A 25530-nucleotide genomic window follows, 5' to 3' on the forward strand; every position below is an offset into this window, starting at 1 on the left:
AAAGTAACTTAAAAAGTAGCTTAAACTTAAGTACAAGCGAAAGGTAAGCATACATTTTGCCCCTTCAATATTCGCTTTCACTATTAGAAAATTATTATTAAATATAAATTGGAATTGTTCAAATGAAAATTCACTTTCGGATTTAGGGGAAGGCTACCAATTGTTAGGTTTTTTCTAAAATAAATAAAACTACTCATTGTAAATGTCTGGATAGGAATTGAGAAATTGAAAAGAGTACATTGTAAAAGCTGAAGGGTGTTAAAATGTGAGAAAACGAATTAATGTTGCATATGGCCAAGGTAAAGGAAACTTTGCATATGTCGCAAGGCCGAGGGCATTACATCATTTTTTAAAACTTTTCTAAACTCTTCACAATTTATATCGTGAATGCCGAAAAGCATTAGTTTTACGTGGCATTGATCCTAGCCCTACGCTTGGTAGAAAAATCGACCTTCTTTCCTCTCCATCTTTTGCTTCTTTCCTAGATGATTCTTCTGCGACTGACATCAGCCTAACAACGGAGTTGATAATTCCCAGCTCTCATTCATAATCACAGGAATAGTTCCCTCCTAGGGGGTACGAAATGATTTAAATTAGCTAGGAGCTCCAATCTCTTTGATTTGACGACATTTATTTAAAATTATAAATTTTCCTTTCATACAATAATTAATTTATTGCTAACTTTCTTTCGCAGAAAATACATCTAAGTATTGACATGTCTTGGCATCATAAAAGATAATTGAACCAAATTTTGTTCAACTGCATCACTTTCTAGATTAATTCTCTTAACCTATCATTACCTTACAAATATCTTAAATGAACAAATAAATTACATTTCAAAACCTACAATCGTGTGTCAATCCCATTTTTCTGCGTCTTTACCGCAATACTTTTCGGTCCAAAGTAAGTGAGAACAACCGGCAATACAACAAGCCCGTGAATAGCTCCAAGTAGTACTATCAATAGATACATTCTAAAATAAAAGATCTGGAAAATGTTTGATTTCGCAAACGCCAAAACGATGATTCCCGCGAATTTGGTTAATGTTATTCCAGACAACACACTGCTGCCTGTTTTTGTAAAGGCTTGATGAGCTCGTTCAATGGAAGTACCCTCCGAAATCTTAAAGGTTCTCACAATATGCGATATAAATTCAACTGCGATTCCAATACAAACTACTAAGTTAACTAAGGACACTGCATTCAGGGTGATATTCCACAGCCACATTAACGCAAACATATGGATTAAGATCATAATAACCATTAATAAAACTATAAGCGACGAAATCACATCCAGTCCAGTTATAATAAAGGTCACGACAAGTATAGCCAGCAAAGATAATCCAAGAAGATACAGAGCATCTGACCAGATGGTGAGATATTGCTCATAGAACACAAAGAATACACAGTAGGGGAAAACTCGCGCATCCACCCCGTACTTCCTCATGGTCTTATTGATGTCATCAGCAACCTTTCTAGCTTCACTCAAAGATGTGTAGAATTCCTTGGAAGTGACTGAGGTTACGGAATACTGCATCAAGTATGTATCTCCCACAGTTGCATGATTGTCGTAGTCCAGAACGTAGTTGACGGCCTGTTAAAAAATAACAAGGACATTTTAAAAAAACTTCTTGGACTTTTATGCATATACAAAAGCACTCACGTCAGCATAAGCAGCTCTTCCAGCCTTAGCGCACTGGGGTCCTGGCAAATCGAACAGGAAGAACGGAATATATTTTGAGAAAGTCTCCACTGTCGGTCGTAACCCATCTGGATTAAACTCTCTCGGACATTGAATACAGTCACTATTAGTTGCTGAAAGAAAGATAAAATATTATTTAAATAAGAACAACCATACAGAAGATTCCGATAAAAATAAATAGAAGTTTGAAAGCCGGGACTGAGACACTTCAGTTGTGAAAGATTTCGTTTGCTTATGTGCGGACTACGGGTGGACCACAGCATCATTCGTGCGTGTTGACAATTTAATTGCGTAACATTTTATAAGACCATTTTACAAGACTAATTCATTCTGGCAAATACTGTAACTCCACCATAAACAATCACAAGCATGTTTAAGAGAGAAAGAGGGCACATCCTTATAATTTAAATTATCGTCTAACACCTGAAAACCTCAGGGGGTAGGTGGAATAAACCTAACTAGGTCAAATAGTATCTACTTTCAAGCCAGGAAGTTTATGCCCAGCTCAGCTGGTACCGCCATTTTGAACAAGGGATTGCAAATTGTCTACTTCCTTGCTTATAGTGCAGGGAGCAAATACACGAAAATTTTACCAACAGGTCAGCAGTATGAAGCTTTATAGACCTCAAGGCTCATCCTAATGAGAGAAAAAGACCGGATTTCCCACCGTATGCGCATGTTGGAACGATGGGTTGAATACTTTGATGAACTTCTCAATAAGCAAGATATCGGCTAATCGGAGGTCCGGGCAACTGAAGACGACCGACAAATGCAGCATCACCAAGCATGGAAGAAACAGTCGATGCAATCTATCAGCTTAAAAATCATAAGTCGCCAGAGGACACTGGAATTACAGTTGAACTATGGCATAGCCAGACTATTGGCAAGGAGGCATTATCTGCCCCATACATAAAAAGGGAGATATGACGCAGTGCAATAATTATAGAGATGTCATGTTGAGTAGCATCTATTAGATATTCTCCGCTATTTTACGAGGCCGGACAAAAAGACCTCACTCCAGGCACATCAGCAACAGGTCAGATTTTCTCTGTGCACTGCAAGCGATGGAACAACTGTTGGCTGACTCTGACCAATTTGCAAAGTCAGATAAAAGTAGCAGGTTCACTGTCGAGACCATATCACATCAACAACGGTCTATCATAAATGCATCATTTTTAACCTGGCACAAGAAAAGTGAGCCGCTATGTAGATTTTATTCGAAAGCATCATCCTCTTCCAGTCTACTCAACTACTGGCCTGTGTTAACAATATTGACATTATGGGAAGAACGACCCGAGATGTACAATCCACCATCCATATCGAGCAGGAGGCGCTGGATCTTTGGCTCCACATTAATAAAGACAAGACGAAGTACATGGTGGCAACACCAGCACCAAAAACCAAAGAACAAAAAATATCAAATGGCATTAGTCAAATGAGAACAATAAACGTAGGAAACGACAACTTTGAGATCGTTAATAATTTATCTTGTCTAGGATCGAGAATCGTAACTGATAACAGCCATGACGATGAAATCCGCGCACGATTGGTAGCTGCCAGCAGAGGCTATTTCAGCTTACAAAAACTGTTTCGCTAGAAACCTCTCACCATAGGGTCGTAGCTCTCACTGAAGAAGACATGATCTCGCCAGTTGTTAAATATTAATCGGAGACCGGGGTTCTTAACAAGAAAAATTGCGAACAATTTCTGGCTTCCTACATGAGGATGGACGATTCCGTAGCCTACATAACGACGAAATTTATGAGCAATACTACGACCGCCTGGTTGTGGATAAAATTCGGTTCAATAGGTTGCGGCGGGTGGGTCACTTAATCCGTATGGGTGAGGATAATCCACCCCGGAAAATCTATTAGGGCAACGTCTATGGCAGAAAAAGAGGACAAGGCAAACCCTGCCTAAGTTAGCGTAGGCCAGGACGCCAGAAAGCTTTCAGGAATAGCGAAATTGTGAATCTCGGTGCAAAACCTGGATGTTTGAAGTTCTTATTGAGGCAGATGTAGACCGGACACTGGTTGTTGTGTCATTAGTGATGATCGTGTAACACCTAAGAGCCTCAGGAGAGGGTCGATCTAATTGAATCTACTACTATGCCAGGAAGTTAATACCCCTCTCAGGTGGTAACTCCCCTGTGAAATGGGGATTGAGAACTCTCTGAAGGTAGTCATACCCAGTGTCCGGATGGATCAAGCGCTGGGCTATCGTAGCGGAAAGTAGCGGTTTAAATCCCTTGATGACAGAGGGATTTGTTATCATGATTGGATGTCAGATACCAATCGACTCAGCTGCGATTTAGTACCTGAGTCAAATCAGGGTAATCATCTCGGGCGAATACAATGATGACCACATTGCCTTCTCCAGTATACTGTAAGGTATCGTTACAGTCTTAAAGGAAGTCTTCTAACACACTTCAAGGCCCTGATCTAATATGGATTATTGTGCCCACGATTATTTGAACACCAGTAAGGTTTGAATCGCAATCTTCCGTACGACAGGCTCGCACTCTAACAACTGAGCTAACCGGACACACATTGATGCCGATTTGAAATAATTAAGATTTGATTTTGCGTTTCGCTAGTATTATAGTATAGTATAATAAATACTTGCATATACCTCTATTTCGGGACCCACCACTTCCCTTCATCAATGCAACAGGACTTTCAGCAAAAACAAGTCTTAATTATTTCAAATAATCGTTAAAATCACGACAACATAACCTTTAGATATACCCGATTTTCAATTCGATGTAGGAGTAATATTTTATCTGGTAGGGAGTAGTACTTTGACGTGCTAGCCTTAATAATAGTAGAATTCCCACCAAACTTTCCAACATGATACCCTCTCCCGATAAACTTAACTATACTATTCGTAACTTTATTTGAGTAGATATCAAAACCGAGGGTACTTTGAAGCCTAGATAGCAATTTTTGGGAAATTAGTTAGTTGCCCCCTCCCTCTTGCAACCAGTATCCGTTTCGAAAAGTACTAATCGGCGCCTTTCGTTTGATACCCCATATGACTATATTCGATGGAAAAAACTCCAGCCATATTTTACGTGAATTTGAACCCTCTTAAGTTCAACTTGTAGCAGTTTAATTCACCTCATGCCGAGTCTACCGAATTTTGTGTCAATCGATGCAGTCGTTTCTAGGGGAAGTGCATGTGACAAACGGACTGATGGGCGGACGGTGAACCGAACCAACAAAACCTTATTATAATAATAATAATAAAAAAACCTTAAAAACACTTATGAATGAAATTCAAATTAAGGTAACATAAAACAGGAAGACGAGGCAGACCCTGCCTGAGATGAAACGGTGAGGTAGATCAGGACGCCAGACATCTTTTAGGGATATCGAATTTGTGGACCTCGGCGCGAAACCGGGATGTCTGGAGTTCCTTATTAAGACAGGCCTAGACCGGATACCGGTTGTTCCGCCATTGATGACGGTGATGACAAACATAAATAGATTGAAGCTTGGAACTTTCATTATAAATGACAAGGAAAGTTATTACTTCTTATATTATTCCCACAAATAGAAAGAACATTGGCGCTATGGAGATTATGGAGAATTGACAATAAAATCGACGGATTTTATAGTAGCAACGGAAGGGGCGGACAAGGAACGAGAAGTACGGCCATGCGTCCAAAATGATCTGAATTCCCGACTTTCAAATGAAATCAAATGATTCAATCCTCGCTAAACACCGCGAGTATAAGAGATAATTTTCTTTATAAGAGATAATTTTATTTTCAAATTCTGGGCAAATAGTGAAAACAGATTTAATGCTAGGAAGGATACTGATTCCAGAATGGAAACCAGCCTAGTTTCAGCCAACGATGTTCCTCGATGAATCCCAAGATGATTTTAGTTAATATCTCAGCGATTTCTGGAATCACGCAGATATGCCTTTAGTCTTCAAGGGTTTTGCCCTTTTCTGGAATCTACCCCTGTTCCACTCATTGGGGAAAGTCTTAGATTCCCGTCATTTACGAATTACTGGAAGTAACATCTCTGTAGAAACTGCAGTAACTGCACGAAAAGTTACGCAGGGACACCGTCAAGGCTCGGGAATTTATTTTGTTTGAGTGCGTTTATAGCAAAGATAATTTCGCTTCTGTAGTCCGTATCCGCATGGCTGTCACAAGAGGTGAAATATTACTTGATGTCATATAACTTGGAATCGTAGTGAAGTCTTCCTCCATGTTCTCATCATCGTGGTGAGAAGCTTACTGTTAACATCCCTCACAGGACTATCGCAACCTAACGACGGCCAATAACCGCCTGCAAGTTCTTTGGTGGTGGATGCTCTATACTGTAACTGTGGAATTTGTTTTGCCTCGGTATAAGCTTCTTGTACTTTTTCGCGGTAGTGAAGCTCCAGCACGTCGCAGCCATCAATAACGCTCTCAGCTGCTTACGTTTGTCGACCCGCCTCCACGTCCCTGCAGTCAGCCAAGTATTTTATCAACCCTTTACTGTGTGGACAGCAGCTCCATCTACACTAGGGATAAAGTCGCTCTTGATTACGGACCATTGGTCATAACTATTGTTTAAAGTGTGTTGCTTGCGCTGCAAGAAAGTGTTCTCACAGTGGATAACAGCCGGTCAAAATTCTGCTCTGCGTACAAGCGAAATTAAGCGACCATAAAATAATGACCGGCACCACTTTGATTACACATATTCAGAAAACAAGCTCTAAATCTACTGCTGATCACGATTCGGTCAATCTAATTAGATGTTCATTGAAACTCGTTGACCTTGCAGCAGACCTTGTGCTTAAATAGTGTGTCGTCGATGAGTTGGCCAGCTAATCCTTTCACCATTGCTGTTACAGTCAACAAGAACATGACTGAGCTAGTGTTGCCTCTAGGAAGCCTGTCCTAAACTGGGTGTAATTGCCTATAATAAGCACCTATCTTCACTATATTAAACATCTCCACTGGAGCACAGCACTACATAATTCGGTTGCAGTTTAAACTGTAGTCAAGATGTTACACACTTGAGCCCATATTCTAAAAGTTGGCGTGCAGGCTTCTGCCTGAACCAAGCGTTCCCAATCCTCATCAGCCATCTCACCTACAGTAGATTTTCCTAAGCGTTTGTGTTCGTCTTGGGACTTGTCGTCTTGTAGATGACTACCTTCCAGAAGTGTTTGTATTTACGATTCTTTACGGCTATAAACTGGAAAGCATTGCTATCCGAGCTTTTAAAATACACTGGTCGGCGCGCATTAAATGGTGGTGATTTCGTGAGAAGAAAGAAGAAATCATCTCACGATTACTAACCGTTACGAATGTGCGAGAATCGTGGAACCAAATTAAAGACACGATCTGCAAAGCGGCTATTGCAACCCTCAGGGTCACCAAGCTAGGTAAGCGCTTCATCAACCGTGATACTTAACTTTGGAATGATGATGCAGAAAAGAAAAGAAACGCTTCTACCACAAGTTTCTCGACAATAGAAAACTCGTCAATTGGCAGCTTTATAAGAATGTCAACCGGGAAGTGATCCATGTCACCCGAGCGGTCCATTACAAAGATCTTTACGATAAACTGGATACTCGGAATGGCGAGAGAAATCTATATCGTCTATATCGACTTACCAAAAGCAGACACGAACGCACGCAGGATATCGAATACTTCTGTTGCGTTAACGGCAAAAACGGTACTTTGTTTACCAACCGTCAAGCCACGACGGATAGATAGCGAGATGTTGGAAGAGATTTCGTCATTGCCGATATTTGGAGCAATTCCACCTGTCAGCGCAACTGAAGTCAAGGAAGCAATAAAACGAGTGAAATCGGGGAAAGCAACAGGATCTGACGACATCGAATCTGAGCCCTAGAAAGCGAAGAGCTGGGACCCATCACTGTAGCTAAGTGAATTCTTTAATCGGATTATTCAGGAAGGTAGAACAACATCTGACTGGCAAGAAAGTAGCACAGTTCCAATATGGAAAAATATAGGTAGTCCAGCAGAATGTTCAAATTACCGTCCGATCTGGTTATTTTCGCATACCATGCTAATGGTCCATCACTAAGTTGCAATCCCTTTTTGGTTAAATTTTCTATCCTTACTTGCATTTGAATAACTTCCATATTTTGTTCTCCTTTTTCTACTTTCTTTCTGAGTGCTGTTTTATCAACCTCGCAGAAGGATTTCGGGCTGCTAAATTGTAAGATGTTATCCAGCTTAGAGAGGAAACTTCTCCACTTTCTTATTAGTAAGGCGCGTGAGCTGTGCAGCAGGGAGAAGATTTGGAAAATGGTACCTCAAATTCCCCTTCTTACCGAACAGCGGTTAATGCGAATAATGTAAAAGTGTAGTCTCTATTACCGCACAGTTTTCACCAACTGGCCTAGCCATAATATCCAACGTTATGCAGATGCCACCGTCTTGGGTGAACGAATCTCAGAAGAAGATCATTAGTGATGGTCATTACAAATTGCAGAGGTTGAACCTCGATCTCAAGATAGCCGACGGGACTAGTTTATCAGGAGTATCATTCTCCTTCTTTGTTCATTATCATCAACGGCGCAACAAAGAGCATCCGATCTAGGCATCAGACATACCGGGTTTGAGGTCCACCAATTCGATACCTCTTGAAGCTGTATAGAGCAACGTTTGCCACGCCTTCTTTTTCTAGCATAGATCTTGATCACTAGTCCTTATAAACTATACAGGCTGAATCATGCTCACCCATGCTAATTAAATGACCCACCGAGCGGCCTGGCATTGCTCATAAATTTCGTCGCTATAGAGGCTATAAAATCGTCCATCTTGAAGAGGGGACCTAAAATTCTTCAGAGAATTCTTCTTTCGAACATAGCACTCCCGAATCATGTGGCGCCTGCTCGATCTGTCAACATAGGCCAGTAGTTAAATTGAGTTGAAGTGGATGGTGCCTCTTGCATTGACTTCAGCATTTTTTCCAGGGCTAGATTAAAGAGGATGCATGATAGGCCATCCTGTTTTCTTAGACCGTTGTTGATGTTGAATGGTCTCGAGAGTGATCCTGCTGCTTTTTTTGGTCTCAAACATTGTTCAGAATTAACCTACTCAGTCAATTTTGTCGGTATAGTAAATTCTCTCATGGCTGTTTACCCTGATGGGCTTGAAGTCGATGAAAAGATTGTGTAACTGATGGCCATATTCAAACAGTTTTACCATCATTCGCTAGCTCCCGACGTTAACTCATGTATTTTATCTCGGTGTAGATTTTGTGCGCAAATTCGAACTTGGACAAGATTTATGTGCACTTTCTCTAGGTTCAATTGAAAATGTCCAGCAAGTCAACCAATGTCAAATACCTCAATGACATATTGTATATCAGCAGTGTCACCGCGGAGGAGGCTTTTTCTTTATTTCTCCTCAAGACGATTTTCAATCATCACAGATTTATTGCAAAGATACGTTCTTTCACTTATACAATTCCAGGACCACCTCTCTATTAGTTGGTGACCGCTTGAGCTCAACACTTTACCTGAAACCATGACTTGCTTCTTGTTTCTTGACACATAATTTTGGCCAGCATTCGCTGCCGTTGAAAGAAGTTCGTCGCTGCATGAGCCGCGCTCGCGTGATATTGAACATACTGAAAAGCTAATTCGAAACGAAATTCTTGGGGCACATCGTTGGTAATAAGTTGATTTGTACCATCCGACAAAGAAGGGAAATGAAGTTCGTATGACGTGTGGAATAATTGTGTGTTGAAATGCTATGTGGTACAATGTCAAACTGGATCGCAATTTTTTTAAGACAAAGGTTATAGGAAGGATGCAACCGTTCAATACGAGTTGAATGACGTGGTTGGCCGTAATCTAAATGTAGCCCCTCCTCTTGGTCTCTGGCTATCTTTCGTTAAGCAACTCTCGGAAACCCAGCTGCCCTATGGTAGCCGTGCCTCTGATGGTCATTTTGGCCAACCAATACTATAGCGAATATGGACAAAAGGCAAAGAAAAGGGGTAGAAAGAGCATAAACTTGCCTGCAATTTGGAGCAGGTATTTTTTCTAAGACGGTTTTTAAAAAAATCCAAAAAAAAACCGGCATAACCCGTCGGACCCCGCGAAAAAACTAGCAGTTGTTGAAAAATATTTACGGTAAAACTGACACGTTCGAGTTATTTAGTAGTAAATGAAGACACATTTATCATTAACATTCTTCCTTAGATTTCGAGAGGCCTGCAAATAACTTAATAGGCAAACTTTCGGATTAAACATTCCAGAAGGTAGTACAGTAGCTCTCTTCCGGCCTGCTTGGTTGGACGATTCTTCCCATTACTCTTCATCATCATCAACGGCGCAACAATCGGTATCCGGTCTAGGCCTGCCTTAATAAGGAACTCCAGACATCCCGGTTTTGCACCGAAGTCCACCAATTCGACATCATTAAAAGCTGTCTGGCGTCCTGGCCTACGCCATCGCTCCATCTTAGGCAGGGTCTGCCTCGTCTTCTTTTTCTACCATAGATATTGCCCTTATAGACTTTCCGGGTGGAATCATACTCATCCATACGGATTAATTGACCCGCCCACCGTAACCTGTTGAGTCGGATTTTATCCACAACCTGACAGTCATGGTATCGCTCATAGATTTCGTCATTGTGTAGGCTACGGAATCGTCCATCTTCATGTAGGGGGCCAAACATTCTTCGGAGGATTCTTCTCTCGAACGCGGCCAAGAGTTCGCAATTCTTCTTGCTAAGAACCCAAATCTCTGAGGAATACATGACCATTACCATGTTAATTGTAATATTCGCCAGTGGTTGAATTTTTTCTAGTTTCATTTATGTATGATAAACAAACCTACTTCTAAGCGATATATATCAAAAATGGTTTGCCCTGTAAGTCATTGGCGTTACCTTAACAAGAAGAGATCGTATTTTTACTACTTACAAGAACTAGGGCAAAATGATCCATCAGTTTTATTTATTCTACAGCATGTGTCAACTGCTAGCCAGTCGATATAGTCATCTAACCAGGAAGAAGCGGGACGCGCTAACTTTGTTCTGAAAAAAATAAGTATGTTTGTGTTTTCATATATATAAGAAAAGATTGGTTTTCCACCAAAGATTTGACAAATGATAAAAATAACAAATACTCACATTTCAGAATATTTGGAATTCATATATAAAATCGCCGCGGCAGAATCCTGATAGCATTCCTGACCACCACAAACTATATTTTGACCACTTCTCAATGTGTAGTTAATTCCGGGTGTGATAACCCAAAAGATTGGGGCGCCCATCTCAAGATATTCCGACATATACTAAAGAAGTGAAATACACAATAATTTCCAGAAAGTTACATCAATGCTAATGCATACCTGAAAATATTTTACGATATGAGAATCCTTTGGCATAGATAATTGTTGATCTAATCCCAACTCAACGGATGGAATAGCTACGAACGACACACATACCAGTGCTGTAGTAAGGACGATTGTAATTAGACGACTTGCTCTGTAATAATGAAAGGAAACTGATGCCATTGACAACATAAAAAGTTTTTGTTACTAATACTTACTTCGTAAAAAGCAACGGCGCCAAAAACTTATCGAACAATTTCTCCAAAAGGCCAACGTCTATTTCCTTTGATATCGGTCCCTTTGATTTAACGCACCAAATCAAATCCCAACGGCCAGACTCATATCGTTTTTGGTCCAAACTCATCAGAGCAATGAAAGTGGTAATTTGAAGCAAGAAATTCATTAAAATTGCAATGGCAGCATAAAAGGCAAATGTCTTCACTGCAGGCATCTCGGAGAGGCCACCTAAAATATAAATTACAATAAATGCTTGTAACAACTCTGAGCCACAAATTTAAAATTTGAAATCGGAAATTGGGAAATTACATATCGATCATAATTCCCTATAATGGTAATTAACGAGCAGGGAGACGCTTTGGAGGTTTCGTGTTTCCACAAAATGATGCAAACTCCACCATTATGTTTAGAAAGCATGCTGCTCCCAAGCCTAGATAAAGACAACGCACTTTGTACTATCCTTAGTAAAGTAAAAATAAAATGCTAACATCCGAAAAAGAGATAAATAAAACATCTGATCTCGCTTGACGGTAAGTCTCAGTGGACCAGGCTGGACGCCGTTCTTCCAAGAAAACAGCGAGGTTACTGGACTCATGAGCGGCCTCAGGAAGTAAATAAACACCCCAAATATTGGTGCCCTCACTGGAAAAGACGGAGGAACTCGCACGAGCCCTTCGGAAAACAAGCTCTGATGTTTGCGCTCCTCAATAAATTTAATGGTTGAATGCCAAAAGCTGTAACATAGAGCTCGTAAAAATGGTCATAAACTTAGCTATTTTCATAGTCCACACACTTAATATGATGCCAAGACCAGAGATGACAGATTATTTCGGATATGCTATTAGGCGGTAAGCGATTCTCCAATAGAGGTATTTAGCTTTGGAATGATGACATCCAAATTAAGGTCCATGAAAAGAGACACCTCTATCATAAGTTTCTCGACAATGAAACACTAACCAATTGGCAAATTGACAACAATGCCAACCAGCAAGCAAAAACCAATCGCTTTTACCCACTCGACTTGTCAAAAGTCGACACCAATGAACACAAGGCATCAAACACTTCTGTTGTGTTAATGACAGCGGTTCTTTGCTTACCGATCGACAAGCCACGACGGAGATATTTCAAGCAGATTTTGATAAATGAATTTGCTCATCGTCCGAGTTTATACGGCCTCCCGACATTTGAAGCAAAGTCTACCTGCCAGTGCCATTAAAGTCGAGGAAAAAATCCAACGAATGAAAAACGCAACTGAGCTTTAGAAAGCAGAGAGCTGAGACCTAACACTGTGGCTCAGGTTCAACAATCAGGTTATTAAGGATGGTGGCAAGGAAGCACGACTGTTCCAATATGGAAAAAGAAAGATTGTCCAGCAACGCCCTTTCTTCATTACATTTTTCCATCTAGAGAAAGGCGTTTGACCATGTTCCCCAGAAATTCATTTGGTAGGAAACACTGTGTGCCGATGGAACTCGTGCTTTAGGTTAAATTACTCTACCAGGATCCAAATAAGTGTAAAGTTCGAAGTGCGGCAGATAAATCAAAACTATTTCGTGTCTGTGTCGTTGTTTATCAAGAAAGCGCCCTCTCACCACTCCTCTCTGTTCTTGTTATGGACACTGTCACACCCGATATCCAACGAGCAGTGCCCTAGAAACTGATCAGATGATGTTTTCCTAACATCTCATAACAAAGCGACTCGTCCAAAAGTAGAATGACCACTTCAAGCAACACGGTTGAAACTGAAACTGATAAAACTGAATTTTTAACGACCGATCCGAATGAAATAGGCACTACCACCGCAAATCATAACCCCCGAATTGTACCAAGGTCTATACCGTAAAGTATTACGGGTAAACTTTGCTGATAAAAGTACGAACGATTGGCTTACGCAGTACTGGTTCTCCTTGAACGCTGTGTAATAGGATGCGCGGCTAACCCTGAAGAAAGTCTCTAAGTCAAAATAACCGTAAAAAGTCAATGGGAAGATAAATATTTTCTTTGGTGCGCTGCTTATTTCCCCTGTGGCGAGGACGATGTTCCAAAGGAACATACATAGGAGCTATCCAGTATGCCAAAAGCTGATATTAATCGATGGCAAAATCAAAGTTCGATCTAAGTCTTGAGACGTGTTGGAGCATTACATTCAAGACTGTAACGGTATACTAGGGTTAATAACAAGACGGAATATTAACCCACCATTTCTGTTAGGGAAGTAATAACGTCAACACTAGGAGATCCACATTACTAGAAAATGTTGTAGTAACCGAACTGCAGATCCTAACCTAACCTTGTGTAATGCTACTACTTTCTTCAATGTGGTCAGTCAAGAAGTCAACAACATCACGGTAGCATCTCTTGATATGGCGGTTCTTGTCGGCGAGTGGAAAGTACCAAAGGAAATATTGTTCTAAGATCACAAACGCATTGATTTCGTAATGACCATGAATCCACCTCCAGCAGTTTAATTTGGGAAAACGAAAAAGACAGATCTGCCCAACATACAAACTGAAGCAGATCCCTGAGAAGCGACACAACATCAGTCCTAATAAAAGGAGTGGATTCCCTGGATCTATATTTCGAAATATATATCCTGTACAGGCGTATCCAATTGTGTGGCATGATGTAAAGGTGGTATTTACTCCAAAACTAAGGAAACTCACATTAATGCAAAAAATTTCCGACCCATGTGTCTAACTTCCTTTCTACTAGAAGGACTAGGAAGACTACTAGACTAGTATATAGCTACACACTACTCGCCGTATGAGGGATGTAAATCACGCTGGTGCAAACTGTCAAGTATTTGTGAAGTGTATTTCGGCATCAAACGAATGTGCAAACATTATTACCAGGACCATATCAGTAATCCTGCTTATTGAGAAGAAATGCTGAGAAAAATGATCAAGAAATGGGCAGAGTCTTTTGGGATTAGAGACTTAATCATCTTCAATGGAAAAGATTGGGGTAGTGGTTTCGGTTGTGTGCAGCCAATGTGAGGATGAGGAGGAGACGGCCCTGCACTTTTTATGCAGCTGCTCGGCATCCTCAGATCTCAGACGAAGACACCTTGGCAAGGTTTTCTTCAATGAAGAATCTGCACACTCTCTGCCTCTGGAGAATGTTCTAAGATTCGCTAAAGCCACACCGTAGGCGGGAACCCATTGAATAGGCAACTTACGGGGATAGTACAATGGGCCTAACAATAGCTGCGGCTCCCCCCAGTTAACTAAACTAACCTAACTAAACAACTAATCATCTTCACCTACGTTTCAGTCATGAAAGATGGTTGAGATTTTCGGAAAACCCGTTTAGGGTAATATCTTGATCATGCCATTTTATTGGTAGCTAAAGAATGCCTTGCCACTTGCCTTGGCCGATTGACTGACCAAGGATCTAGCTCCATAATAGTGGATCAGAGTCACCATTTGGCATCAAGCCATCCACTGCCAAATCTACTTTAAAGGACAAAGTTGCAAAGGTTCACTTTAAAAGATCCCGGGGCCTCTAGAGCGACATTTTTATTGTGCCTTAAGAGGGAACGTAGAAACCCTGATAAGCCTTTTAACCAGGCACTGCTCATTAAACTACCAAATGCGAAAGTTGAAGTAATAATCCTCGCTATGTGTAATCAAAGTGAGGAAGAGAAGGCAACGACCGGCTGCTTAGATCTCAAATGAAGTTAGCCCGAAAGAAATTTCCCCTACAAAGAATGAGCGCACTTTCTGTCTTTAAAAAACTTTCTCATATTTGCAAAATGCTGTAAACGCCGCAGGAGAAACTAATCAGCAAACTAACCTAACCAATAGATTTTTCGTTTGACGCCCAATGTGGGTAATGACATGAATTCCTAATTTATAAGGTGTTTGTGTAAAACAAATTGGCGGGGGAAGGGGGGTGGGTGGGTTTAAGAACAAAACTGGGAACTGTGAACGCTCACGCATATCCTGAATTACATCCTTTTATTTCGAATTTTAGAAAGGGTCCCGATATACATGCAAAAAGTGGTCTCCTTTTTTTTCACCAAATAAAGTACCATGTGGGATATAAAATGAAAGGTCTCGGTTAGTACTTTCCGAAGCTGGTCCTAGTTTTGACGTATGCTGCAGATGTGGGGAATTCGGGGGTCGAAAGTGATCATTTATTTAATGGGCCCGTTCTCGGAAACTGGCGAACCAAAAAATTTGAAAAAAATCAAAACACTGCCACTAAATGGTGCCTAGGCTCCAAAATACCTTCCATACCGGTATCCCCTCAAATAAAGTTTGGCTTGTTGGCTGAAAAACCCCTTAAGTTCATCGTCGTACCACGTAGGCAGTAACAGAGAGCACCAATCAACCAAGTTTAGTGAAAATCGCACTATTACTAACAAAGTTATAATAGGTCAAAGTTGCCGTTTCTTTACAAATTCAAGATTATGAATGTCAGTATCACCTGAAAGTGGATACTCTCACATAATATAATATATGCATATATTACGTGGTAAACGATCAAAAGGCAAGCCTAAACAACGGTGGCTTGATACGCTGAATGGGGATTTAAAAGCCTCGAGATTGCACCCAGATCAGGCATTCAATGGAGCCAAATGGCGAAACTGATCATGACGAGCCGACCCCGCTTGTGAACGGGACAAAGGCTGAAGAAAAAGAAAGAAAGATTACGTGCTACCTACTAATGGAGCAAATGCTCACTCAAATGTCTTCATATAAGAAATACAGAAAACTTTTCATACCTAAAGCTTTCCCCGGTTTCCCCACTTGTTTACATTTAAATTGAAAATAATTATTTTACCATAGCAAACAAATTTCAAATTATCGATAATCATTTCACACTTACCAATTAAAAAGCAGAAAAGCTCAGACGATGCCGTCAACAATATCGATGGACCAACATTACCCACAGCTTGACCAATAGCGTCATGCAAATCTGGATACTGGGTGCGGTCGATGCGATTAAAGGCGTGCACCATTAGGAAAATATTATCAACTCCGACAGCTAAAACCAAAAACGGTATAACCTCTATGGCAAGCATAGTCGTTTTCAGCTCCAAGTACCCCCAAAATCCAAGACTGCAGAGGACAGACAATAGCACTATCGCAATTCCTCCGATAGCCAGGACAATTTTCGTTTCACGCAAGAGATTCTTAACACTTTTAATTTTGCCCAACGCTATTGCGATATACACGAACATGACGGCGTAGCTAATGATAACAGTGGAAGTTTCATTATCGGAAAGTTCTTCAATGTTGTCCTGCACGGACCGCTCTGCTGAGAACGCTATGTCTAACTTGTCATTTGTATAATTTTTCATAAATTTTATAAACTTCCTCTCCCATTCCATAACTGGTCCTAGTTTTGCTTCATCCACGTGATTTTTGGCCAAGAAGGTGAGGACAATCGCATGTGCCATATGGTAATCGGATGAGTTTGAACTATACTTTGAGAATCCGCCAACTGAAATGGCCGGTTCGATCGGTCCACCGTAAGGTGCATAGCAGTCGTAAGACATCGGCGCTCTGAAATGAAATATGGAAAATTTTGTTGCAAATGGGTTTTGTTACTCGAAAGTTAAATAATATTATGAGAGAGGTATATGAGAAGTGCGTGAGGTGAGGTGAGCCTTTATCGAACTATTCATAAACAAAATAACAAAAATAGGTAAATAGCCAAGAGGTTTTTCAGACCAATAAGACCCCTTGATGGTCGTCACCAACATATTATCATATAACATAACATTAAAGCACTAATAGATTGATTTTTCCATGATCTTGATCTTAAATCTACGTGTGATTAACATCTTATTATATACTGTTGTTACGGGATATGGTAACCAGGCATCAGAATGATCGATTTGCTGCTTACTGTTAGTGGACTCATATTATCGGACTCTTAAAATCAGTAGATGTAATCAGGTAGACGATGATACATGACATTCTTCCTCAGGAAGACTTGGAAGGTCTACCGGTGGTCCACAGATGTATGTAGAAAAATAAAACTGATGAAACCTTTCCTACTCCACATAAATGGGGAATGCCTGGTGACACTGGAAAAGACGGACTACAAACGGCTTCGGCGCCAAAGAGAAAGGATCCAATCGGCACCCCCAATAGGCTCTTGAAAGATAAGAAGATCCACGGTCCGGAGGGGGGACTGACGCAAGAAGATCACACTGAGAATAGCTGAGATACATAAATCTCCAGCACTCCAAGTGCACCTAAGCTAATCTACTGTCCTTCGCGGGAGAAGTTTAATACCCAGGCAAAAATCAGGGAAATTGGCCATTCACATAGGCTTACTTTCCTCTATGAGCCCTTCGATCCCTCACTTGTAATTTAACTAAACTTCACGTAGGCTTGAATTGGGACTTGATAAATCAACAAACATGGGAATTCACGTGAACCTAGCAAAAAATCAACACGCAAGTTAAGCCCGGAAATTCAAAATAAAAAAAATACAACTTGACCGTGCACGTGAAGCCGTTAAACTCAGGAGCCGACTACCGCTACCAAAAGCGAAGATCAACGACGGATCGCATCCTCAATCGATGCTTCTTCTGCCTCGGATGTGCAGTGAAGCGCGACCTTTGAGGTTCCATCTCTGCCTTGGCATCCTCAGGCCACTAAAGCTGGTGGATACCCCTTGAATTGTGTTCAGCTTGAGGTCATAGCGGAAACTGAGGACCAAGAGTCGCTGAGGGCAGGGCGACAGGACCAACAACATCATGCTGCACTGCAGTTTCTGTACTCGCCGAATCAATCTTCTTCACCGTCTGGCTCCGCTAAGGTTCAGAATGAATTCCAAAGACCGGGTATAGAATTTCCGGACCAGCACTATGCATTTTCAACAATTCAGAGAATTCTATCCCGAATCAATGATGAAATTGCATCTCAACTGCTTGCTGATATGTCGCTACTGCAACTACAATCACTTGTGTATTGTGGTGCAGTTACGGTTGTCAGATTGTACGGTGAGAAGATGCGTTATTGGTTAAATAACCAAGAGATTCACCATGAAAAATGCGTATAGAACGTCGACATGATTCACTACGGCAAGTCAGCACTGGCAATACCAAAAAAAGGGGGAAGAATAAAGTGCAGAGGGTATACGAACGTAGAGAACTGGAGAATATATGATCAGAAAGCCTTTTCTGATCTCAGTTGAATAAGTTTCAATCTGAATCACGCTGCAAAATTCTACTATCCTTTCAGAGCCCCCAGGAGGATCGACTGCAGAAAATTTGTGCCAAGTTATCAAGAACAATCACTCCGATGCTCAAAATAGTAGCTTGGAAAATGTCCGTGCTCTAGAAAAGGCATAAGAAACCGCCTCTAAAGTCCCTTGGACTGAAAATCTGGCCAGCCTCAGGAAGCTGACGAGGGTGGTCTACTTTCATGCCGTGTTAAACCATAGAAAGCACCCGCGAGTCTGCCACACTCAGTAAGATACTAGTGGAGAAACATTGGATGCCATTCCTTCTTAAAACGTTAGAAGGCTGCTGAACAGAAGACAAGATCTACTATTCCACATGCACTTCCCCGACAACGAGGATGATTCTGAGTCAAAATTCAATTTGAAGGTTATACAGCCTCAATGGTGTGAGATTATCGTATCGACAATTACAGCAGGATAAAGTCAGCTGGGCTATAAAGAACTTCTGGGCATATAAATGTTCAAACCAAGAAAGCATAATGGCAGCCATGCAACAAAGGGTTGCGCAGTAGAACCAGCGTAAAAACGTGAAAAGTCGCTAAATATTAGTACCCTCACTGCTAAGACAGATTGGGCTCTGTAAGAAACGCAATGATGGGGGCTGAAAAGCCACGCACTCAACATAGGGTCGATATTACTATCTCTGAGAGTTTTCGTGACTCTATTATAGAAGTTGTGCGTTTTCCGGTGACCGGAAGACATACAATCTCAACATCGAACTTTGGTCGCTTACCTGTGACCGGTGAAACACCGCGAGAAAAAAGAAGAAACAATCTCATACACACGTCTGCGATCTCAGTAAGGGTCGAGGAGTTTTTTAGGGCTCCGGAATGTAAATTTCAATGGAAAAATAGGATTTTAAGTAGACCCGCATAATTTTCTCCCCGGTGCGGTATATTTTTCACAGCGGACTCCGTTTTTCGGCATAATTTTCACCAAGGACCCGGATACTCTCACTACGGCCCTGGCTAGATTCAGTTAGTTTTTCAATTGGATTATCGAGGAGAGTGGAGCAGGAAAATGAGGGTACCAGAATATTCAAATTATCATCCAATTCAAAAAATTTTAAATGCACACTTAACAACTGAACTCGCGACATCGTTTAAATTACCATGGTTCCAGTGGGATATTGTCAAGCACTACGGAACTACTGGTGCAATGTACGCAACGCGGTTACTCATGCAAAAATACAATAAGTGACATCGCCCTCTTTACATTCCATTCTTAAATTTAGGAAAGATGTGTGACCGTGCACTACAAACTCATTTAGTCTGCATTGAGCCAAAACGTTTTACAGCAATTCCAAGAGTAACATGTCGGTGTTCATTAAGGAACCGCTCTCTCACCACTCCTTTTTGTTCTTGTTCTAGACGCTATCACAGGGGGCAACCAACTACCATCACTCTATACACTTAACTATGGAGATCATGTTTTGCTGGCATTTCACAACGAAACTGGCCTTCAGTAACTTCAATAATGAAATAATTGTCTTATGCAACACGGTCTTCGAGTGGATTTGAACAAAACAGAATTTTTGATAAACAGGCGCTATGATTGTCAGTTGTAAGGACCTGCCCAGAACTGAGCGATCAAATTATCTCAAATCAATGATATCAGACCAAGTTGAACTGCACCATCAGATTGTTTCATGCATCAACTCAAGTGGGATGAACTGGCACTTCACAATTGGTATTCTTCACGATCAATGAATCCAGAAGATCAATTCTATCCGCCCTTTTGCCCTCTATAGTTCTGAATGCCGATCATAGTGTTGTTAGAACATTGCAAGAAACATATGTATCTTGGATATTGGAGTCATCCAATTTACGGTGGCGGAAACTGACTTGCTAAGACACAAATCGTTGAGAAAAGATCCAAAACCCTACCGATACTCTAGATAGCGATTCCAGAGCTTCTCGACTCAATCAGGACCATACCTATAGTGGAGAAAAGTGGTGAACTAAATTTAGACGTGCCCACTCCGCCACGGAACTGGACAAAAACTAAAGCTGTCACAGGTAGATGCTCACCGTCCGTAACCAATCCTGATTTGCTGCCGCATCTTATTAGCACTGTTTTCCATAAGTCCCAAATAAGGCAAAACTTTTTAGGTAAACCCTGACGGAATTCTTAATATAACCAAAAATAAACCTCGAGCTTAAACGTTATCCTAAATAAAGCTCTGTCAGTAGCTGTTAAGACAGTTCCAAAGGGGTTCGATCAAGAATATGTGGCTTACTTGAAAGACAGGGTTTTCCCCGCAAAGTAGAAGCAAGTGCTGATTCTAAATCCAAATAATGAAAAGGTATCTGTATCCAACTAAAAGCAATTTTAGGTCTACCGGTTGTAATATCCAGCGGTAGTAGTTAAATAGGATATCATTTCAGTGATAACTCTACGAATCGTAATCCTGCTTCTTCGGACTTAGAGGGCATGTACAGCGGTCCTGTCATTCGAAACCCAATTTCATATGAGATTCTCTCCCTACAGCCTAACGTTAATAGTAAGTTCAATAAAAATTTTTAATCAAAAAATTACTTCTTATTATAGTAAATTGAACGGTTATACTCACGTTAAGCACAAATCGAGCTTATTCAAGTAATTAACAGTGAAATTATCCTTCTCAGTCTCTTTCAAGAAATTCGCCATATTATGACCGAAGAAACCATATATCGACTGTATCAAACATTTATCGATGGTTACCTTCTCTCCAAATCCTACCACAGGTGCGTAACAAACATTTTCGAATCCCTCTCCTTCCTCCTTTCCAATATCCATAATAGCCTCTTGCAACTTGAATACCTCCGTCAAAAATTCCTTTTCAAACGCTGGCCCGAAAGTTATTGTTCCAGCGTCAGCAATTTCATGATAAACCTGTGAATATGAATATTTTCACTAAAGTCCTTACATTTTGAAAAAAGTTTAAATATCATTACCAATTCATCAGAAAGGGGTCTGATGAATAATTGATTGGTACGGTAAAAGGGTCCAAAATGTGAATCAAAATAATTTTTGTCCAGCCGCGTTTGACTCGTTTCCGATGCCCACAACTCCACGGGATCTGTTGTTATCTCCATATACGTTATTCCATAGCATAAGCCACCAATCACCCACGAGGCAATTGCAATTACCAGAATAGCATTTTTCGCGCAAAGTCTTCCCCACCAACAAAACACTGAACCCATGACGTCGTGAACCTCATTGAATCCTGTCAGGAAATCGTAATTCAATTTTGGCATTTCCCTGTCTCTGCAGAAATACGTTGTAAGGAGAATGGTCGCAACTCCAACAACGCCGACGACAAGTCCAATAATGAAAGTAACTCCATTCCACTCGCCAATTATAAACCCTTCATCTTCCGCTTCTGGAACTTTGCCAGCTGGGCAGGACTGAGGACAATCTATGCATGAACACGCATACATTCCAGGATAAGCCTCATTGCATGATTTCGTAGAGCTGTTAAAGGAGCTCTCCTCATCTTCAATCGTGAAATTATATGATATTCTAAATGGCACAAATTCGTTCATGTCAGGATCCCCCAAATACCGATACCATCTTTCTGCATTACAGGTCTTGGAATTGTAAGGTGGGCATACGATATCCATAACGGGACTACCCGTCGCTGATAAAATCGTGTTCTTACAACTATCGTAGACGTTGTCCGCAAGGTCCTCATCAATTCGGAACTCGATTCCACTCACATAACCAACTCCATTGTGTTCATCATAAGTGGGGGTCAAAAATCTGCTATGGTCGGGCGCGCATGTCATCGCGCATATGCCCAACATGAAGTTCTGCAGACATGTGGAGCACCGTTTAAAAAGTCCTGCAGCTTGGCCCAGTTGTAGTTCCATTGAAAAGATTTGAGCGGCATCGCAGCAGACAGGTGTATCAGCTGAAAACCACATTGTGAAGTAGATAAATCGCTTTATGCCCAGGTCTCACAAACTTACGTCCATCATAAATATTAGGGCAGAGTTGTTGCAGCTTAGCCTCAGCAGTGACGTTTTGGAGCAGTTTCGCCGGTCCATCGTAAATACAATTTTGGTGGTGACCATTCAGATTGGTACACTCTCCATACCAGATGCAATGATGCTCTTCCTCCTCTGGTTCCTGAGTGAGGGCCCCAGTAGAAATGCAAAGAATTGCAAGGAGTTGAATGGCTTCTGCAAATAGGAATAAAATTTTTCGAGATTATTTCAGTATACTTCGGTTCTTGACAAGTAAATGTGATACCAAAGGGGAGAGTTAATTCTTTCTTTGCGGAATAGAAAGCAATTTTGAAATGTTAGTAGAAGCAAATGCAACGTTTAGCACATCATAATAGTATTCATATTCGGTGGCAAAGAGTCACGGGACGATTTTCAGGGCAACATCCTTGATAATATGTAGGATACCAAGACCTTCTTATAATATCACATAAAAACGCTTATCTATACGGTATGCTGGACCAGACAAATATACGGAAAAGCGGAGCCACAATCCCATCATGGATATACCAACTTCATTGTGGAATGGTACATTATGCTAAGCATAGTATTAACATTACACTCTTGTATGTTTTTAGGCATTCCTAAAGTTCTAAAAGCAATAGTACTGTTTTATGCTAGTTTTCTCTGGAAAGGTACGACATCATTCGTAGAGCAATGTGTTGAGTAGACAAGTGTCAAATTCAGGACTTATCTTATTTTGGCTGATTTTTAATATCGCTGATGAGGATTGTCTACCCTTCCTTCTTTAATCGATATGTACTGAGACAAGACTTAGTAGTTGTACAACTTCCAGTAAAGCTTGTGACACTGCAATATATAGAGGTTGAACTCGCTGAGGTTGTGGTCGAGATTCAAACAGACAAATGCATGCGGTTGCATTTTCCTAAAAAGTTGCCTTGTACTTGGCGCACCAGAGGTTCAGATAGGCTTCGGTTTAACACAACAACATTGAAGAGACCAGCTTCTTGTAATACACTTCCTGTTCTTCAACCTTTGTTTGGTTCTCGATCATAGGCTTGATCCGGGAATAGTCGAAAGGCTCTCAACCTACCACTTAGCAAAATAACATTGTTTCGGTTGGCCTTTTGGTCGTTTCCTATAGGCGTCGATGTTATAATCCAAACTTCCCTAGTGAGTTCATAACCACACCGTCAGAGATGTGTCTTTTCCAATGAGTATAATCCCATGTCAATCGTCAATGCCCTCTTTTCGGATGTGATTATAGCGTATTACTATGAAGCGGTATTCACTGTTCTGGTAGTCGGGCATCACCCAGAAACCATTAAAGACGACAGAGCAAACGACACTGCAGTGAACCAATCGTATGACCACTATAAGGCCAATTATAAGCACTACTTCATCTAGGCCTACTTTATTAGGGTCCATGTTCAAAAACTCCCTCTGTGTGGAAGGGTCCGCGACAAAACAAAGAAACGTGGCGACAGCTTCCGTAGCGAACACCGGATCGTTACTGATTACTACCGTAAGGTGAACCCTTTTATGCTTGTACAAAATTGTACAGTCCTAAGCAAAAAACGCAGGCTCGGATAAGAACATCCCTTATTCGTCGCTAACTTTCGCTGGTTTATTGCATCCGCAACTTCTAGCGAGGGTGGGGAGCCTTTACCCCAAAAGTTTAAGGAGTCCCTCTTCATAACCCAGCCGTCTTTCGACAAGGAAAAACTGTCTTTCTGATCATCATGCCGTCAACAAAAGTGCTCTTTTCTCTGATGCAATGCTAGTGAAACTATTGGTCACGTGCCAACGGGGGCCTTAATATCTGGCTACTAAAACTTTCAAGCGAATCAGTGAGCTTGGCAACCGCAAAGAGGGTAACAGATAACTGATAAAAAGAAACGTGGGGAAAATAGTGTAGATTTGCCGCGAATAGCGCAGTAAGGAGAGTTCCACGACGTGAAAACCAAAGTGACAAAGTGGCGTACAAAAAAGATGAAAATACAGCAGCAGTGCTGCAGCATAGTCAACTATGGCGGCAACATCAGTGTCAAAGAAAACAAGGATGAACGAACCATTATCAGAGGTCCTTCTCATGAAGTCTCAACAACACCAAACCAGAAAGCACTGGGGTAAACTTAAATATATCTGGCAGACTGACAAGAAGAATATATTCTGCAAGTCAACGCAGAGCATTCTAAGCACGAAAGCAGTGGTTTCCAGCCTATCATCCTTGTGCCCCTTCAAAATAAGCAATCTGAACTGTCTCCACTCCGACATTCAAACACCCTGATTGCGAGGGCACTGATGTGACCTTTGCTACGGGGTCATCACTGTCAGCGTTATAACGATCGACGGTACTGGAAGCTTTCACGCCGTTGATCACCAGTACATTTGCGTCGAACTGACAAACGGCTCCGCCTAATGTTCTGATTTCGGGCCTATCGGGTCATCATCATCATGAAAATTGATATTAAGCCGTCCTAAGTAAATAAGCCATAAGACCCGTGCCCAGACAAAAGAACTGCGACTTGATCGTTAACGAATTCAACAATGAGCCTCTTTACCACAGCATACAATACATCGGTGCCAAATGGGACTTTGCACACTAGTGGACGGCTGAAATTGTGAGTCTACAAAGAAACGGCCTGAGAATCGACAGATTGCTCAAAAAGCCAAGAGCAGGTAACCCTTAGATACGCGGGGAGCAAAAAAGCACACTGCTAGCACAAGCTAATCAACGACATTGACACCCAACTTGCCACGGGTGCAAATTAGTTACCAAAAACCTCGATCCCATCGATCACCTTTTTTCCATGCAAGCAGTGAAAGAAATCGTGCAGGCACTTTTTCTAATCACCCCATCCGAGCTGACGCTGTCAATAAAGGGGGCGTACTGAAGAATGCCCATTTTTCACTGTAAAGGAACTGGAAGAGGCGGTCTTGTCCATGAAAGAAGCAACAGGACCGGGCGGTTTTCCTAGTGAATTGCTAAAACTTCTGTTTGAGTATAAGCGGCACTTACCACTCAACACATTCAACCCGAGGGAAGGTTACGAGACTCGTGCTAATAAGCAAAGGCAAAGGCAACCTCATGGTTCCTATCTAA

At 41.2% G+C, this 25530-nt stretch overlaps 1 protein-coding gene across 1 annotated transcript in view; it reads right to left on the reverse strand.

The window, feature by feature from the left end:
- Positions 1 to 610: 610 nt before the first annotated feature.
- LOC119657558 (NPC intracellular cholesterol transporter 1 homolog 1b) overlaps positions 611 to 25530 on the reverse strand; it is a 29304-nt gene continuing 4384 nt past the window's right edge. Inside the window, exons 2-11 of the mRNA XM_038064516.1 lie at positions 22428 to 22640; positions 21411 to 22369; positions 21047 to 21348; positions 16102 to 16781; positions 11250 to 11496; positions 11050 to 11185; positions 10829 to 10992; positions 10620 to 10732; positions 1663 to 1814; positions 611 to 1593 (exon numbers count right to left, since the gene is read on the reverse strand). Of these exons, the coding sequence (XP_037920444.1) occupies positions 844 to 1593; positions 1663 to 1814; positions 10620 to 10732; positions 10829 to 10992; positions 11050 to 11185; positions 11250 to 11496; positions 16102 to 16781; positions 21047 to 21348; positions 21411 to 22369; positions 22428 to 22640 (3716 nt within the window). The 3' untranslated portion in view covers positions 611 to 843. The remainder of the gene's footprint in view (positions 1594 to 1662; positions 1815 to 10619; positions 10733 to 10828; positions 10993 to 11049; positions 11186 to 11249; positions 11497 to 16101; positions 16782 to 21046; positions 21349 to 21410; positions 22370 to 22427; positions 22641 to 25530) is intronic.

This window comes from Hermetia illucens, chromosome 5, assembly GCF_905115235.1.
Source record: "Hermetia illucens chromosome 5, iHerIll2.2.curated.20191125, whole genome shotgun sequence".
Classification (NCBI taxonomy): domain Eukaryota; kingdom Metazoa; phylum Arthropoda; class Insecta; order Diptera; family Stratiomyidae; genus Hermetia; species Hermetia illucens.